At 36.3% G+C, this 18011-nt stretch overlaps 1 protein-coding gene across 6 annotated transcripts in view; it reads left to right on the plus strand.

Annotated features, from left to right (window-relative positions):
* Scml2 (Scm polycomb group protein like 2) overlaps nt 1-18011 on the plus strand; it is a 73111-nt gene that overhangs the window by 11978 nt on the left and 43122 nt on the right. For all 6 annotated transcript variants that reach the window (XM_047538205.1, XM_047538203.1, XM_047538204.1 and 3 more), the window contains exons 2-7: nt 1782-1827; nt 6279-6347; nt 10194-10264; nt 11049-11283; nt 15045-15133; nt 16046-16289. In XM_047538205.1, coding sequence (XP_047394161.1) covers nt 1806-1827; nt 6279-6347; nt 10194-10264; nt 11049-11283; nt 15045-15133; nt 16046-16289 — 730 coding nt within the window. In that variant the 5' untranslated portion in view covers nt 1782-1805. The remainder of the gene's footprint in view (nt 1-1781; nt 1828-6278; nt 6348-10193; nt 10265-11048; nt 11284-15044; nt 15134-16045; nt 16290-18011) is intronic.

Genomic DNA, 18011 nt, shown 5'->3' on the forward strand with positions numbered 1-18011 from the left:
TTATTTTGTTTAATAATTACTTGCTAATATTTTTGTCCTAGATTTCCAGTTATTTTGTGTTAGATTGTATATCTTTTATCCATATAACACCAAACACATCAATTCTTTAAATATTTGTTATATAAATTGATTAGATCACCTGGAAACAGATGCTTGTAATGAAGAAAGGAACATGAAAACCTTCAAGAAGGAGATTGTATTTATGTTAGATCTTAAAGTAGTATTTCAAGAAACAGAAGAGGAAAGGGTATCTTTCATAGCTAGAACAAGTCGTGATAAGTTATTGAAACAGTTTTTTTGTGCTACTACAGAGGATAGCTGTGGGTATTAGATGTCAGGTGGCTTTGAAATTGTAGAGGGTCTTAAACATGTTCCACAAAATATATTTTTTTTGTGCTCAATTATATAGCCAGTGTTGAAGCAGAAGGAGGAAGAAAACAGTTCAGACCATATCTTACCTTATGTATCAGGTAGGTTATGATAGAGAAAGACACTGGTGGCAAGGCAAGCCTAGGTAGCTATGAAGAAGCTACCTTCATTAGTAGAAGCTAATGAAGATGTGAAACCCATATGTGGCAGGGGAAAGGGAAATGAAGTATATTGTTCACTGATGAATGTGTGATTGAAAAAAGAACAAACATACTTGGGGCTCTAGGCCAAGTACCTAGAAAAATAGTTGTTAGTAAGAGAAAACTGTCAGAAGTGAGATTTCGGGACTGAGGCTTGAGAAATGTCTCGAATCAACTACGGAAGGTTCTCTGGGTAGCTCATCTTAAAAATATTCTTTAGTCATCAATGGATCTTTTATCTTGTTTATTTATTTATTTATATGTGGTGCTGAGGATCGAACCCAGGGCCTCACACATGCCAGGCAAGCACTCTACTACTGAGCCACAACTCCAGCCCTCTGGATAGCTTTACAAATGTATTCTCCCTAGGCTTCCTTTAAATACCATTTGTACATAATTCTTACTGCAGTCACACAGTTATGGAGGATAGGTATAATTTGCCATATTAGGTTTTTCTATGTACATAACATCTTTATAGTATTTATATTGTGTTTTCTTCATATGCCTACTTCTGACTAGGTTAGCTTTTTTTTTGTATTTTATTTTAGAGGTAGGGTCTTTCTGAGTTGCTTAGTGCCTCACTTTTGCTGAGGCTGGCTTTGAACTCATGATCCTCCTGCCTCAGCCTCCTGAGCCGCTGGGATTACAGATGTGGACCATTCCACCTGGCTTAGGTTAGCTCTTGCAGTGGGAGGACAGTCTTATATTTATCTTTGAGGACTTGACTTCTTGATTGAAAAGTTTCACCAGCAATCATGATTCTTCCATCTCTTGGCAACAGTGTGGTAAAAGTGAGCTTTTGGGATAGGCTTCAATTTGAATACCAACTTTGTCACATCTACCATCTGCTCTGTTTTACTCATATGATTTTTAGGTTGATGTAATTCACACACTATAAAATTTAACTTTTTAAAGTGTACAATTCAGTTGTTTTTTGTATATTCACAAGGTTGCACAACCATCACTACTGTCTAATGTTAGAACATTTCAGCACCCCAAAAAGGAAATGCCATACCCCTACACATGTCCATTAGCAATGACTTTCCAATTCCCCCCTTTTCCTAGACAACTATTGGTATACTAATCTTATCACTTTTATTCAAGGGAAAGAGATTGAAATAGTCTGATTCTATCACTGATTCCTAACTACTACCATTTTGAATTATATTACACTAAAAGGAGGCATTAATTGTGTTTTTCCCCCCCTTGTAGGAGAGAACACCAGGAAGTGACACTATGGGACAAACAGTGAATGAAGGTAAACTTTACTTACCTAAAGATGATAATGTTTTCAGTTACTCATTTGGTATACTGAACTTTTGAAATAAAGCCTTTGAAACCATAGATGTTAAGTGCTTAGAAGTGGAATTTTAGAACTGAATAACTATTAAAGACAATCATGTCCTGCTGTACGAGTTTTATAAATGGGAAAACTGAAACTGAGGGAGGTTAAGTGGACAGGTTATACAATATTTTGTGATAAATCCAAGGTTAGAATCCAGATCATCTAACTCTGGTATGAGTGATTAAAAATGCTTCATTCCATCTTGTCTGCTTAATGTCCAATGAGTATGCCACACTCATTTGCACTTTGCTTAGTGTTGTGTTTCCCTTTCCATTATACATTTTCTACACATTTGCCTTGCTAAATCCTGTTCCTCCTTCAAGTCCTCTATCTCTCATAATTTCCTCTGGTTAGATGAATGCTATCCTTTAAATTTTGTTAAGTGTATTAGTTTGGGGTAGTGTCTATAACTACATTGAATTTCTCTAGAGCAGGAGTCATGCCTTTACATTTTCACTTTCTTTCATCTTAGAAAATCTTACTATGGAACTTTTTAGTGAATGTAAGTATGTACTTTTTTAAATCAAATAATTTAAACAGAAAGAATTGTTTATAACCCTTTTAAGTGTTAACATATTTTAAAGAGTCCCTCAATTATAACTAATAAGTAGATCTGTTATTTTGAAATGCATCATTCTTGGGTCCTTCTTTAAGAAGCCACATCAGGGCTGGGGAGATAGCTCAGTCGGTAGAGTGCTTGCCTTGTAAGCACAAGGCCCTGGGTTCGATCCCCAGCACCCAAAAAAAAAAGAAGCCACATCAGTGTTTATAGCAGCTCAGTTCACAGTAGCTAAGCTATGGAACCAACCTACATACCCTTCAACAGATGAATGATAAAGAAAATGATGTATATGTACAATGGAATATTACTCAGCAATAAAGAATGAAATTATGGCATTTGCCAGTAGATGGATGGAACTGGAGCCTATCATGCTAAGTGAAATAAGCCAGTTCCCCAAAACCAAAGGCTGAATACTCTCTCTGTTGTATGAATGCTAACCCATAACAAGGGAGGGTAGGAAGGAGAAGTATAGAAGTTCATTGGATTATACAAAGAAGAATGAAGGGAAGAGAGAGGGAATGGAAATAGGAAAGACGGTAGAATGAATCAGACATAATTTTCCTATGTTCATATATGAATACACAACCAGTGTAACTCCACATCATGTACAACCACAAGAATGGGATCCTAATTGGAATGAGTTGCACTCCATGTCAGAACACACCCTATTGTCATGTATATCTAAAAACAACAAATGGAAATATAAGGAAAATAAAGAAGGAAGAGCAGTTGAACAGTTACAGAGAAAGGATAGGGAGCACAGAGGAGGGATGGAGGGACAACGCCTAGACAAAATGGCACCAGCATCTACCATGGTAAGGTAGGAGAAATTAGCCAGATGAGGAAGGAGAAGAAGCATGTTCCAGGTAGAGGAGCAGCAAATTCACAGCAGCAGTGGTCATCTTGAGTTCACTGAAGCAAAGATCTGGTTGGGCCAAGCCACTGGCCAGGAGAGGGCAGCAGAGATCAGGCTGACCCAGAGCAAAAGAGGCTGCCTCACAGGGTGGTTGAGCCCTTGCCACCAGTGTCCCAGGTGACCCTGTTATCCACATCCTGATTTAGCATTTTTCTTGGATCTTTCTTGGTTAGTGAAATGTTATGGGATAGGTTTAATCTGCATATTTGAAATATTTTGTTCTTTTTTTGACAGGTAAAAATTATTTTATTTTTGGTGTACAATATGATGTTTTGATATATAACTTGTGCAGTAGCTAAAAAACTAATTAACGTATGCATTACCTCACATATTTCTCATTTATTTGTGGTAAGAATACTTAAAATCTTTCTTGACAAGTTTCAAGTATATAAAAAGTTGTCATTAATCACTGTAACCATGATGTAAATAGATCTCATGAACTTATTCTTCCTGTTCAATGTAAATTTTGTGTCCTTTGACAAACAGCTCCCCAAGCCCAGCCTCTTATAACCAGAGTCTCTCTGATTCTCTGAGTTCAACATTTTAGATTCCACATATAAGTGAGATCATGTTTTTTTTTTTTTTTTTTTTGGTGCCTGGCTTATTTTACTTAATATAATACCCTCAGATTTATCCATGTTGTCATAAATGATAATTTCCCTTTCTAAGGATACTACCCCATTTCCTTTATCCATTTGCCTACTGATGGACACACAGGTTGATTCAATAATGTATTAGCCATTATGAGAAATGCTGCAATGAACAGGGAGTTCTGATGTCTTTGATATACTGATTTCATATCCTTTGGATATACATAGTTGTGTTTTGGGGATATCTCAGTTTGTGAAGGGGAAAAAAAAACTTCTTCATTAAGTTTTTAATAGGATAGATATATTCCATACTGAATTGAAACTTTTTTTTTTTTTTTTTTTTGTGGTGCTGGGGATCGAACCCAGGGCCTTGTGCTTGCAAGGCAAGCACTCTACTGACTGAGCTATCTCCCCAGCCCCTGAATTGAAACTTAAAAAAAAAAAAAAGAAGCTTATTACTTACTTGACAATCAGAGCATCAGTAAGGCCAAAACAGCAATGGTTGGAAATACATCAAGTATGTTTAAATTCATGAATTCATAATGATAAAAAAAAAACAAGTAAAACCTATTGGTCATCTGTGGAGATTGCTAGAGATCCAACTTATCGTTTTGAAAACTTGAGAATAAAAAAAAATATGTTGAATATGACCTCCTTGTGTGATCAATACCTCAGGGTAACTGAGTGGTTGAAGAGAGGAAGTTTCTCTCTACAGTTGTTGTCTGGATGTGCTGGACTTTGTGGCACATGTCTGTAATCCCAGTGACTTGGGAGACTGAGGCAGGAGGATCACAAGTTCAAGGCCAGTCTCAGCAGCTTAGAGAGATCCTGTCTCAAAAAATTTAAAAAGGGCCGGGGATGTAGCTCAGTGGTAAAGCACCCTTGGGTTCAGTCCCCAGTACCACACAAAGTTTTCTGGATAATAATGAATGAATGCTAGATTTAGAATCCCTCCATTTTGTAGCCACTGATAAACTAATGGGTCTAGGCAGTACCCATCCATGGCCGTTCATATCACAAAAAGAGATATTAAGATATTGGGAGCCTCTTATGTACATCATGTATGAAATCACCTTATCCTCTCATCTTCTTCAGAAAGCTAAATTTGAATATGATTAAACTTTTCTGTATTGAAATACTAATACCAATTTAGAGAAACTACTAGGACCAGAAGAACACCGTGCTGTGGGAAGGGAGTCAGCAAAATTCTAATTGGAAAACTCTAGAGGACTAGCTAGTTGGTATTGTCAACAACAACAACAAAATTGCAAGGGGAGGGAAAAAAAGGAGAAGGAGCCTACAGATCAAAAGAGACTTAAGGGGCATAACAACCATTGCAGTATGGGAACATTGAGTCCTGCTTCTAATATACACTTAAGATAATTGAAGCAGTTGGAGCAGTATGAACACCTCTTGGTTATTTGATGATACTAAGACATTTTAGTTAATTTTAGAGGTATAATGGCAGTATTATGCTTCAGTTTTTAAAAAATGTCCTTTCAGAAATACTTTAATATATGTGGATGAAATGGTATATCTAATGGTGAGGTCTCAAGAGTCCAGGGCTGTTTGAGTGCTTTATCTTTTTTATTTTTTAATGTTTTGTTTTAGTTGCATGTAGACACAATACCTTTTTATTTTATTTTTATGTGGTGCTGAGGTTCGAACCCAGGGCCTCATGCATGCTAGGCGAGTGCTCTACCACTGAGCCACAACCCCAGCCCTGAGTGCTTTATCTTAAGACAGAAAAAACTGCCTACTCCATTGAATTACCTAGCTTCCCTGTGATGTTTTGAGCACTCAGAAGCATCCATTTTATTTCTAGGACATGTAAATTTGGAAGGATTTTCTTTTTTTTTTTTTTGCTATTTTATTTTTGTGGTCCTGGGAATTGAATTCAAGGCCTAATGTATTAGAATTTAAACATTTTAAGGATCAGCTCATTTTGGTTTATAACAGTTATAACAAATGGTTGAGTGTTCTGTATGCCAGTTCCTGTTCTAGTGAACCAGACAGGCAAAATAAATCCCTTCCCTTGTGGAGCTTTCATTTGAGTAGAGTGAGACATATAATAAACAAAATCAAGTGAGCAAATTATAAATTGAATAGTATGTCAGAAAATAGTAAGATCTATGTAGAAAACGAGGATCTTAGTCATAAAAATTAAAGGGTCTAGGGCTATTTGAGTGCTGATTATTAAGAATAACTTCAGGTTTATTTTATTTTATTTTTTTTAACATGTTCTTTCAGACCAATGCTGTGACCTTTTGGTATTGCTGACTATTTTCTCTTTTAGATTCGATGGAAGTCAAGAAGGAGAGTCAAGAGAAAACTCCTCACTCAAGCACATCATCTGTGCAAAATGGTAGGTTTTAAAGTAGTTTACTACATCATGGTTTTCTTCCTTATTTGGTATTAAACTCTTTCCTTATTGCTTTTGGTACAATGTGTACAATAAACTCAGAAATATAAAATCAAAGCAATGGAAAAGGTCAAAACTTGTATTTTATTTTGAAATCTTTACTTTGTTTTACTTAGAGATAAGGTTGATATGGATTAAGTAAAATGGTAATTGTATTTCAGTGAAGATTTTGCTAAATCACAGTTTGTTTGTTTTGTACTAGGGATTGAACCCAGGGGTGCTTAACTATTGAGCCACATTCCCAGTCCTTTAAAAATTTTTTTTTGAAAAAAAGGAAAAAAGATGAGACTCAAATCACCAGTTCTGGGAATGAAAAATGATATTCCCCTACAAAATAGTGACATTAGAAAAATAAGGGAATGTTATTAATATTATAGTAAGCACTATTAATTATTAACAATATGTTAACATTTATTAACATTTATAGCATTTATTATATCACTATTATACAACTTAGATGAAATGGACAAATTATTTGAAAGACAAATGACTAATATTTTCTCATGAAGAAATTATCCGAAGTAATCTGAGAAGTGTAGTAAATATTCTGTAGTTGTTAACTTTATTAACTCTAAGTTACTGATTTGTATCTTAAGTTCCTTATTGTGAAGGGCATGTGTATAAAACTGCCTTAGAGAGAGAATCTGACCTCTGGCACATGGGACCTGCTAACTCATAAGGAAAATGAGAAAATAAGTCATATGCATATAAAAGGCTGAATAAAAAAAAATACCAGACAAACTATTGTTTTACAAGACTTGCAGGCAACCTGGTTGTCCTTTGTCTTTGTTTTATCTGTCCTGCCAACCCCAGTTCTGGAGTAGTTCACCCAATGACTTTGTTCCTATGTGAAGATTCCCTGTAGAGGTTATCCCCGTGGAATCATTGTCTCTTACTGTAGTTGGGCCCTCATTGCTTTAAGTTCCCTTTCTCATTGGCTGAATTTATTTTTCATCTCTTCCCTACGACACCTGAAACCATCCAAGGAAATGGAGGCCATTAGGTTGGAATGTTCTTATTGCTGTCCATCTGTTTTTGTTTGTTTTAATGACAACTTCATCAAGATATGATTCACAGCCTAGCATGGTGACACATGCCTGTAATCCTAGCAACGTGGGAGGCCGAGATGGGAGGATCACAAGTTCAAAGCCAGCCTCAGCAGAGGCAAGATGCTAAGCAACTCAGTGAGACCCTGTCTCTAAATAAAATACAAAATAGGGCTGGGGATGTGGCTCAGCGGTTGAGTACCCCTGAATTCAATCCCCTATACTGCCCCCCCCCCAAAAAAGGACATGATATTCACATACCATACTGTTCATTCATTTAAGTGTACAGTTCAGTGGTTTTCACTATGTTCACAGAGTTGTGTGAGGATCATTACAATGAAATTTAGAACATTGTCATCATCCTAGGAAAAAAAAACCCTGTACCCATTAGCAGTTACTCCCCATCAGTCCCTAACATGTTCCATTCCCCTAGGCAAATACTGATCCGCTTTGTGTCTCTATAGATTGGCCTATTTTGGGTATTTCTTTCTCTCTCTCTCTCTCTCTCTCTCTCTCTCTCTCTCTTCTTTTCTTTATTTTAATGTGCTGAGGATCAAACCCAGTGCCTCATGTATGCTTTGCTCTACCACTGAGCCACAACCCCAGCCCTATTTTGGATATTCCATATGAATACATTTAAAAATATATTCTTAAAGATAAGAAACTAGTAACTTTTCAAAATTCTCAAATTTTTGGTTAAAAACATGAGGTTACTTAATCAAATTGACAGCTGTCTACAGATATTTCTCAGGGCCTAGACCCTAACATCTCATCTTATAAGTAAATGACTTAGAAGGTAAGCTCCAAGAGACACAGGATTTTGGTTTTTTTTTGGGGGGGGGGGTACCAGGGATTGAACTCAGGGGCACTTGACCACTGAGCCACATCCCCAGCCCTATTTTGTATTTTATTTAGAGACCAGGTCTCACTGAGTTGTTTAGCGCCTCAGCTTCCCAAGCCACTGGGATTACAGACATGCACCACTACGTGTGACTTGTCTGACTTATTAGGACAGTGCTTGACAAATTATGGAAATCTAGTGACGAAAAGACAGACATGATTCCTGCCCTCTTTGAGCTTAGGAGGCAAATGAGACATTAAATGAATGCAGTTACAGTTGTGATAAATGCTGTGAAATAGTGGGTACTGATCATTCAACTGAGAAACTTCCAGCTGCAGATGTTTTTCCTATCTTCATGTAGCTTGTGAACCTAACCCTAGCACTTGTGAGAGACATTATGACTCTGATTTACTCTGGAGATTTTTGTTTATATTTTCCATAAAGCTGATGGTAAACATTTGTCAGTACTCTGTTTTGTGTGTGTGTGTGTGTGTGTGTGTGTGTGTGTGTGTCAGTGTAAGTAGCCTTTGAAGGGTACTTCTATCTGAGGAAGATAGATTTGAAGACCCCCAGTGGATGCCTGAGACCAGGGATGGTGGAACTGTATTCTGTATATACTATATATTTTTTTCATATATATATATATATATATATATATATATATATATATATATATATATATATATAGAGAGAGAGAGAGAGAGAGAGAGAGAGAGAGAGAGAGAGAGAGAGAAAAGTCCAATTTATAAATTAGGCATGATGAGAGATTGGTAGCCTATAACTTGCCATAGATTGTAACAACCTTAGCATACAACCTTTTTCTTATTGAGAACTCTCACCTTTTCACTTAAAAGGCAGTAGCATCTTTTGTCTTTTTGTTATATTTGAATTGCCACCATCATCATCATTATGTTCTGGGGCAATTCTTATTAAATAAAATATGAGTTATTGGAAAGAAGCACTTTGATACTTCAGCAGTTGATCTGATACTGAGATTACTACTAAGTGACCAACAGGCAGGTAGTACACAACATGGACAAAGGGATGATTCGTGCTCTGTATGAGATTTCAGCACACTTCCCAGAGCAGCCATGTAGTTTAAAATGTGTGGATTGTTTATTTCTGAAATTTTCTATTAATATTTTTGGATTGCAGTTGATTTGGGGGTAACTAAAATTGTGGATGAGGGGGACTAGGGATAAGGGGAGACTCTTGCATAAGAAACTGGTAAGGCAGATTCCCCCAGGAATGGGAACTCTCAAACCCACTATTTTTATAGTAATAAAATTTAACAAGAAACCAGGCGTGGTGGCACACTCCTGTAATCCCAGCAGCTCAGGAGGGAGGCTGACTGAGACAGGAGGATCTTGAGTTTGAAGCCATCCTTAGCAAAAGCAAATCTGTGCGACCCTGTCTCTAAATAAAATACAAAATAGGGCTGGGGATGTGGCTCAGTGATTGAGTGCCCCTGAGTTCAATTAAATTTCATCTGAGGTAGTAGTGAGAAAAGTCTTTTTCTCAGTGAAAGACTGAGAGACAGTCTTTCTGTCCCTTGGCAGTCTAACTAGTCAGGCAACATACACTGTTTCAGGCCAGCAAAGTACACTGATCTTCTCTGACATTATGAAATGTTATTAAGAGAGAACATTATGAGTTTATAGAAAATGTAGATCATTAAAATAATCCGTATCCATGACTGCACTAATGATCAGCTAACTGCTTTGCTCCACTAACATCATCTTGACACTTTGGATCTACTAGTCCTTTGAGAAACTACTCTTCTTCTCAGAATTTTTTTCTTTCCATGGGTAAAATTCTTTCAGATCACATACCTAAACACCTTCATATATAAATGTATGTTTATCCATCCATCCCTATTTTGTACATGTGGTTTTTTTCCAGATGATTTCCAGTGGGACAAATACTTGAAAGAGACTGGATCTTTAAGTGCTCCTGCAGAATGCTTCAGACAGGTATGCCAAAATTCTGTAGATGTTGTTTATATTAGTGTAAACCATTTACTTGTTGAAGGGTGTCTGTGTGATGCTTAGGTTTGTGAGGAGAAAGTAGGACTATGGTAGTGCCACTTAGGAGCTAGATGGTCTGTTTGCATTGTCATTAAGAATTTACTCTATGTCAGGTTTACTAAACCCTTATGATTGCCCATCTGGAGGGGAAGACAAACATGTAAATAAATAATTATGAGAAGTGTGATAACTCTATACTGGGAGGGATAATAGAAAACATGCTATTTGAGATGGCTAGGAAAAGGGGAAGGCAGAGAGCACCCAAAGCCAAGGCACCTGGATGTGAAAGAATCTGAATATTGAGGGATAGCTTGGGGTAGCTTGGAGCCCACAGTAGATGGTGGTGATGGTGTTGGGGGTGTTTAAACTGTGCTGAGCAGCTGGACTTTATCATAAGCAATGATGAACTGCTAGTAGGTTTTTTTCCAAGAGCAATAGCCTAATTACATTCTTATTTTAGAAAACCACTCAAGGTGAATTTTAGAATTTGTATTTAGGTGTGTGGGCAGTTGAGTAAGAGTAGCCATCAGCAGTGTTTTTATGCTGCATGTCAAACCAAGGAGATAGTTTGGAGAAGACTTTTCCTTGACCCTTACAGGTTTGACCTCATTTACTGTATGCTATGACTCATTCTTAAAATGTTGCCCAGGTATTCTGATAACATAACTGATGATCTGTTTTTCTTAAAGTTGGTGCATTTTGACAAATTTTTTTTTTTATCTATATATAGTCTAAGATTCCACCAGCAAATGACTTCAAAGTTGGTATGAAATTGGAAGCCCGTGATCCTCGCAATGTTACTTCAGTATGTATTGCTACGGTTATTGGAATTACTGGGGCCAGATTACGTTTACGACTGGATGGTAGTGACAATAGAAATGATTTTTGGAGACTTGTTGATTCCCGGGACATACAGCCTGTCGGGACATGTGAAAAAGAAGGAGACTTACTTCAGCCCCCACTGGGTAAGAATGAACCATTTTTAACAATAACTTTTGTTTATTTACTTTTTATGTGGTGCTTAGGATCGAACCCAGTGCCTTACATGTGCTAGGCAAGTGCTCTGCCTCTGAGCTATAATCCCAACCTGAATAAACCATTTTAAAAGTAACATTCTTACTGTGATATTTAGTAGAAATAGTTTTAAGTGGCCTTTTAAAAATCTCTTAGACATGCTTGCAAATAGATGGTCAAGTGGTTACTGTGTAGAATGTACAATGAGAGAGGAACTCCTTGCCATATGTTGTGGAGTTTGACCTGACTACACGTATGTCATATGTGTGCTGAAGAGTTCATTTCAGGGCAGTGTTCATGCTAAGTCTTCAAACTTGAAATGCTAAATGAAGCTTTAAATTACACATTCAGATTCAGAAACCCATCGAGGGAGAAATCTATAGCATTTAATATGAGTTACAGCCTTTTCGATATTGTCCATTGAGCCATTCAACATTTTTGATATGGGATGAATGTAGGTGAAAGGTAAGATTTCACATTAAGGCTCCAGTTCCTAACATGAGAATTTCTTTATACCTATGGTGGGAAGAAATCGGGTGAGAGAGATAGGGCTCAGTACCTTTCAGTCTTTGAGAGAGATCTCCAAATCCTAACCACTAGTCTACCAGGGAACTTACCTTTAGGTATTTGAAAAGATGTAGAGGATGGAACTTTTAGTAAAGGAATTAAGGTACCAAGTATGTAACACTCAATTTCAGCTAAGCCTTTAAAAGAAAAAAAGAGTGTGACTCTTATTTTGGGCAAAAAATTTTAAATTTAAGCATATCATGGTACTCTGTAGAAAATAAGTGATTCAGTTTGATTTTTATTATCATTGTACACCTGAGTGATTGATAGGTATTGGTTTTTTTTTTTTTTTTTTTTTTGTGATACAGGAAATTGAACCCAGGGGCGGTATACCTCTTTAACTACATCCCCAGCTCTTTTTTATTATTTTTTTTAAATTTTGAGAGAGGGTCTCATTAAGTTCCCAAGGCTATCCTCGAACTTGTGATCTTCCTGCCTCAGCTTCCCAATTTGCTGGAATTATAGGTATGCACCAATGTGCCTGACAGTAGCTATTCTTTTAACAATATCTTTTCGTACTGTCCTTGTTGTAGTTGTTAATTATAACTAATTTGATTTAGGGTTACAGTTGTAGCTCAGTGGTGGAATGTGTGCTTAGCATGCACAAAGTCCTTAGTTCAGTCCCTAGCACTCCACCCCCCCAAAAAAAATTGGCTTAAAATATTTACTTGTTTGTTTGGGTGGTGCTGGGAGTCAAACCCAGTTCTTCAGACTTGCTAAGCAGGCCCTTTGCTACTGAGCTACATCCTCAACTCTAAAATATTTTTAAAAACTAGTCAGAGATATGTTATTCTAAGAAGATGGTTCGGGGTATATGTGTTTTTTTGTTTTTGTTTTTGTTTTTGGTTTGCTTTTTCTTCATATCACTTAAATTTTTTGTTTGTAGTATTATACAAAATTCTGTATGGTATGTAAGTACAGACCTAGGACTTAGTACTTCCTTGTTTGGATTTTTATTTGTTTGCAATATGATAACATATTTTTGCATTTTATTTAAAGAAAATGCAGCTATTGTAATTGTCAGCATTTCAAATGCATAGCCAGATTTATGGTCATTCTCTTTTTTTCAAATTACTTTTCAGATTTTTTTTAAAAGATGAAATATATAGCAATACTTGCAGATTGGTACCTATTTTGGCAGTGCATATAAAAATTCACAATTTGTCAATTTGCTTTATAGGCATTTTTGAATAGTTTATTTCCATTTAATATAAAATAATTTCCATTTAATATAAAATTTTCCTTTTTAAAATTTTTTGTTTATTTAAATCTTAAAGGTTATTAAAAGATTTTTCCTTTTGGCCTACAAACCAAAGTGTACAAATCATAAATATACAACTTAAAATGAACATACCTGTATAACTACCACTCAAATTAGGAAATAGAACACCCTAGAAGCCCACTCCTGCTGATTCCCCAAGTTATAAGCTACCCCTTCCCAAATATAAGTACCATCCAGACTTCCTAACATTATAGATTAGTTTTATCTATTTTAAAACTTTTGGTACTGGGGATTGAACTCAGGGGCACTTGACCACTGAGCCACATCTCTAGCTCTATTTTGTATTTTTATTTAGAGACAGGGTCTCACCGAGTTGCTTAGTTCCTTGCCATTGTTGAGGCTAACTTTGAACTCGAGATCCTCCTGTCTCAACGTCCGAGCCATTGGGATTACAGGCATGTTTCACCATTCCTGGCTGTTCTAAAAACGATTTATATGTACTTTAATCTGTTTTTTGGTCTTTTAATCTATGTTTGACTTTAGATGATTTAAAATTTCAAAAATTTAAAATTTAGAAAAATCTCATGCATGATAGAGTAAGATGAGAGTTAAGCATAAGGACCAAAGAATGATGGTTGTGGAATATTCTTCCAAGAATGCTACCTATTAGATATTTATTATAGGATAGTAAGTGACAAATCAAGCACACACACCCCACATACACTTTTTTTCTTAATGGCAGTTGTTTTCCCTAATCAGATAGTTTTTGTACAGGATTATTAGAGGACGACTTTTTCTATCTTAACTTTCTTACATGTTTTGTCCTATTGATATGTCATTGTCAGTATGACTGTCTAACTTAATGCGTGTATCCATCAAGGATCCTTGCTAATAATTTCTTTCCATTTCTGGCATCAAGGTAGGGCAGGTGTTGTATGAAACAGTTTGTCCCCAGAAAATAGTAAAACTAACAGCCCTCTTGCTTCCTGCTGCCTGTGCCAGATGCTGTGATATCAGTTGAGATCTCTAGCAAAGACACCTGTTGAATCTCCTTTGGTAGCTTCTGATATGAATTCTAAGATCATGTTTATTATATGTAAAGATTGCTGAAGCAAGAACAGTCTTTTTTCTTAATTTTTTGGAAAAATTGCAAGTATACATAAAAATCAGAAGAATTTTACAGTGAAAACCCATATACCCACTACTTCAATTCTACCATTATCATTTTATTGTACTTGCTTTATTATTTATCCATTTTCTGTCCTTCTATTAATTCCTCAATCCCTCTTATTTTTAATGCATTTCAGAGTAAATTATTGATATTAGTATACCTAAATACTTAAAGTAGAATAAGCATTTATCATTTTTTTGTATATAAAATTTATATACAATGAAATGTACTGTTGTATGTGTATGTTTGCTGAGTTTGACAGAAAACTGTCTTTCTGAAAGAAAAGAAGCCAGGGCCTCTGAGGAAAAAGGGGTTACAAGTCTTTTGGAACCTTTGCCTATGCTTGCGTGGTTATTGGTAAAATGGAGCTTCTTCCAGACTCTTTCTTGGATCCCTAACAGATACATGTTCATTGTTAACCCTAGCCAATGGCTTCTCTAAAACAGAGTTTTGCTATGTGTGGTGGCACACATCTGTAATCAAGGACTGGGGACATAGCTCAATCTCCAGTACCAAAAATAAAAAAGAAAGAAAAATAAAAGTTGCCAGCCCCGCTGTAGCATTGTTGCCAGACAGTACAGTGGGGGCAGTAACAATGAGAGGAGGGTGCATTTGCTTCTCTTGCCTGTATCCCAAATCCTTAGATAAGGAGGTTCTCTGGAAAAGAATGATGAATGAAACATGTTTTTTTTATACCAATTTGCTATAGTATCACAGGGGGACTTTTTCATGATTTCTAATTTTTAAAATAGGCTACCAGATGAATGCATCATCTTGGCCAATGTTCCTTTTACGAACACTAAATGGATCTGAAATGGCACCTGCAACTTCCTTTAAGCAGGTAAGTGTCGTAAAAAACTTTGAATAACTTATCAGTAGTTTTATTGTGCTAATGGGAATGCTAATGCTTTGTCTTCTCTGATATGGAAAAGCAAAAATACTTTTTAAATTACTGGATCAGCAATTAAATTTGTTTACTAGGGCCAAACAATGGGGAAAGGAGCCATAGAGAAGATGCACCCTCTCAGAGCAGGCCCGCAGTGACTCCCCTCTTCCAGCCACACCCCACCTGTCTACAGTTACCACCCAGTCATTCCACTGAAACTAGGATGGACTAATAAGGTTACATCTCTCACAATCTTATCATTTTATCTCCAAACAATCCTGCATTAACACAGGAGCTTTTAGGGGGACACCTCATATCCAAGCCAAAATACCCACCCTTATGGCACTTGTATGCTAGTGAGGAGAGACAGACAATAAACACAACTTAAAAAGCAAAACACGGACACATGTAAGAAATGATATGTGCTATGCAAAAGGAGAGGAGGGGAGAGAGTGTGTGTGTATGAAGGAGATCCAGAGAGACATTTGGGGGAAGTGGTTGTACAATTTTAAGTAGGGTAAAGAATTAGGGCAAGTGTCAAATGAAAGGTAATGTGAACAGAAACCTGAAGGATCTGATTGTTAACCAAGCAAATATCTAAAGAAGTGCTTAAACATAGAGAATGTCCCTGGTCAAGGCCCCAGTATAGGAGCTGTGTCTGAAAAGCTTGAGGAATATCAAGGAAACTAGTGTGGCTAATGTGAGATACTAGCATAGTTTCAAATCTGTGAGAACTCCTTTCTTCCTATATTAATTTTTAGATATGGAGCTTAATTTTTGTTTGCTAAGGATTATAAGAGAATTCACTTGAGCAAATGGTTCTTAATATATCTTAACAATGAAAACTTTAAAAAAATGTTTTGGTAGGAACCACCAAAGCCACCTATAAATAATTTTAAAGTGGGGATGAAACTGGAAGCTATTGACAGAAAAAACCCTTATTTGATCTGCCCTGCGACCATTGGAAATGTTAGAGGTGATGAAGTTCATATCACATTTGATGGCTGGAGTGGAGCATTTGATTATTGGTGCAAGTATGATTCTCGAGATATTTTTCCAGTTGGGTGGTGCTGCCTAACAGGAGATGTATTACAACCACCAGGAAATAGTGGTAAGCTAATAATTAACTACATATTCTTTTATTTATTTATTTTATTTAAGTTAGATCTACCTGCTTTTGTGGCATTGTGGTTAGCATTGGTGATATTAAGACTTCATGCCTAACTAGAGTGACAAACAAAACAGCAGTACCACTGTTCAAGCCAGGGAACTAGAAGTCAAGAAAGGCTATGATTAGAATTCCTGAGGACTGCCCCAACATCATAGTCTTAAGTTCCAGTGCACATTGGAGAATGTGGGCAAAGCTAAAAATTACATTTGGACCATTGGAAACCTTGTTGCTATGAGCATTGGTTAAGGGGGGATGGTTCAACTACTTTTATAATTGCTTTTCAATTAAACATTACACACTGGAACTGGAAATTGTAACTCAGTGGTAGAATGTGTTAAGATCATGCACAAGGCCCTGAGTTTGATCCCTAATACCCCAAGGAATTGTTTTTACATAGTATTCCATTGTTCATATTTCAAAGATAATTTTTCTAAAGATTGGGCATAATAGCTATTTAGAACATTTTGCATGATTTTGGTTCTATTTTCAAGTTAAATTGATACTTTGATAGTCTTAAGTAAAATCTACATGTAAGTAAAAATTTAGAAGTCATAAATTTCTGTGTCATTTTAGTTATGGTATTGTTTATTGGTTATAACACTAAATTGAATAAGTTGAATAACGTGATCTAGATATTTTCTTTCAGAGAAAAGTCCTCAAAATATTGAAGCTTCTTGTTGACTCTTCAGGGGCCTTTAGACATGCCTAAATTGGTCTTCTGTGATGGAATAACTGCTGAGATTTAAGTGAGATCTAAGCATAGAACTCAAGCACTGGCCTAAGTTTACTATGAAGTTAATTAGTGGAATTAAATGTGAATATAATTAAAATTTACCCTATGTTTTCATACCAGAAAGAAAGCTAGATGTAGAAACGAATAGGAAAAATGTGTAGAGGAGAGTGGCGACTAGGAAGGAACTTAGAGCCATATTGTTCTTGTAACTGCTATTAAAACTTTCTGTAATTTGGGTCACATGTCATTTATACTACATGCCTTGATGTTCTTTTTATTAGTTACCTCTAGCTAGTTCCTTGCTGCCACTTTTCTAGGAAGTAAATACTAGTGTTGAATTTGTAAAATCTAGTACAATACAGGTCTGTGTTCATATGCTGCTAAGATAACTAATGCCTATTATCTGCCCTCAAGAAGTTTACCTTGTAGTAGAAGAGAGATGAATCTTAGGAGGGACTTATGTATAAAAAATGATACAGAATTAGCAATGCAAAAATAGAGATGTGTGCTAGATATGGAGGTGACCCAAAGACTTCTGATCTGTGCTAGAGGGAAAGGTGGTTGGGTAAAGGAAAGCTTCACAAAAGGACACATGATATGAATATTAAAGAGAGGAGAAGGAATTTGCTAGATCAAATGTAAATAAAGGTAGGGTGGACATATCACAATGTGTGAAATTTCAGTTTATCCTAAGAACTGAGGAGTTCAGTTTGTGACAAGGTGAATTTGGAATGCATGACTGAGAATTACTATTCAGTACTCTTTTTTTTTTTTTCCCTTAGCAATACAATTTGGTTGCCTAACATAATGACTACTTTTCCAGCCTCCTACAAGTATGGTTTTGACTAAATACAGATAGTGTGTCCTACTTGCAGGAATTATATTATAGAGAGATGAGCATGTCCTCCTCTCTTTTTCCTGCTTCTGTC

The sequence above is a fragment of the Sciurus carolinensis genome, unplaced genomic scaffold, assembly GCF_902686445.1.
Source record: "Sciurus carolinensis unplaced genomic scaffold, mSciCar1.2, whole genome shotgun sequence".
Lineage (NCBI taxonomy): Eukaryota > Metazoa > Chordata > Mammalia > Rodentia > Sciuridae > Sciurus > Sciurus carolinensis.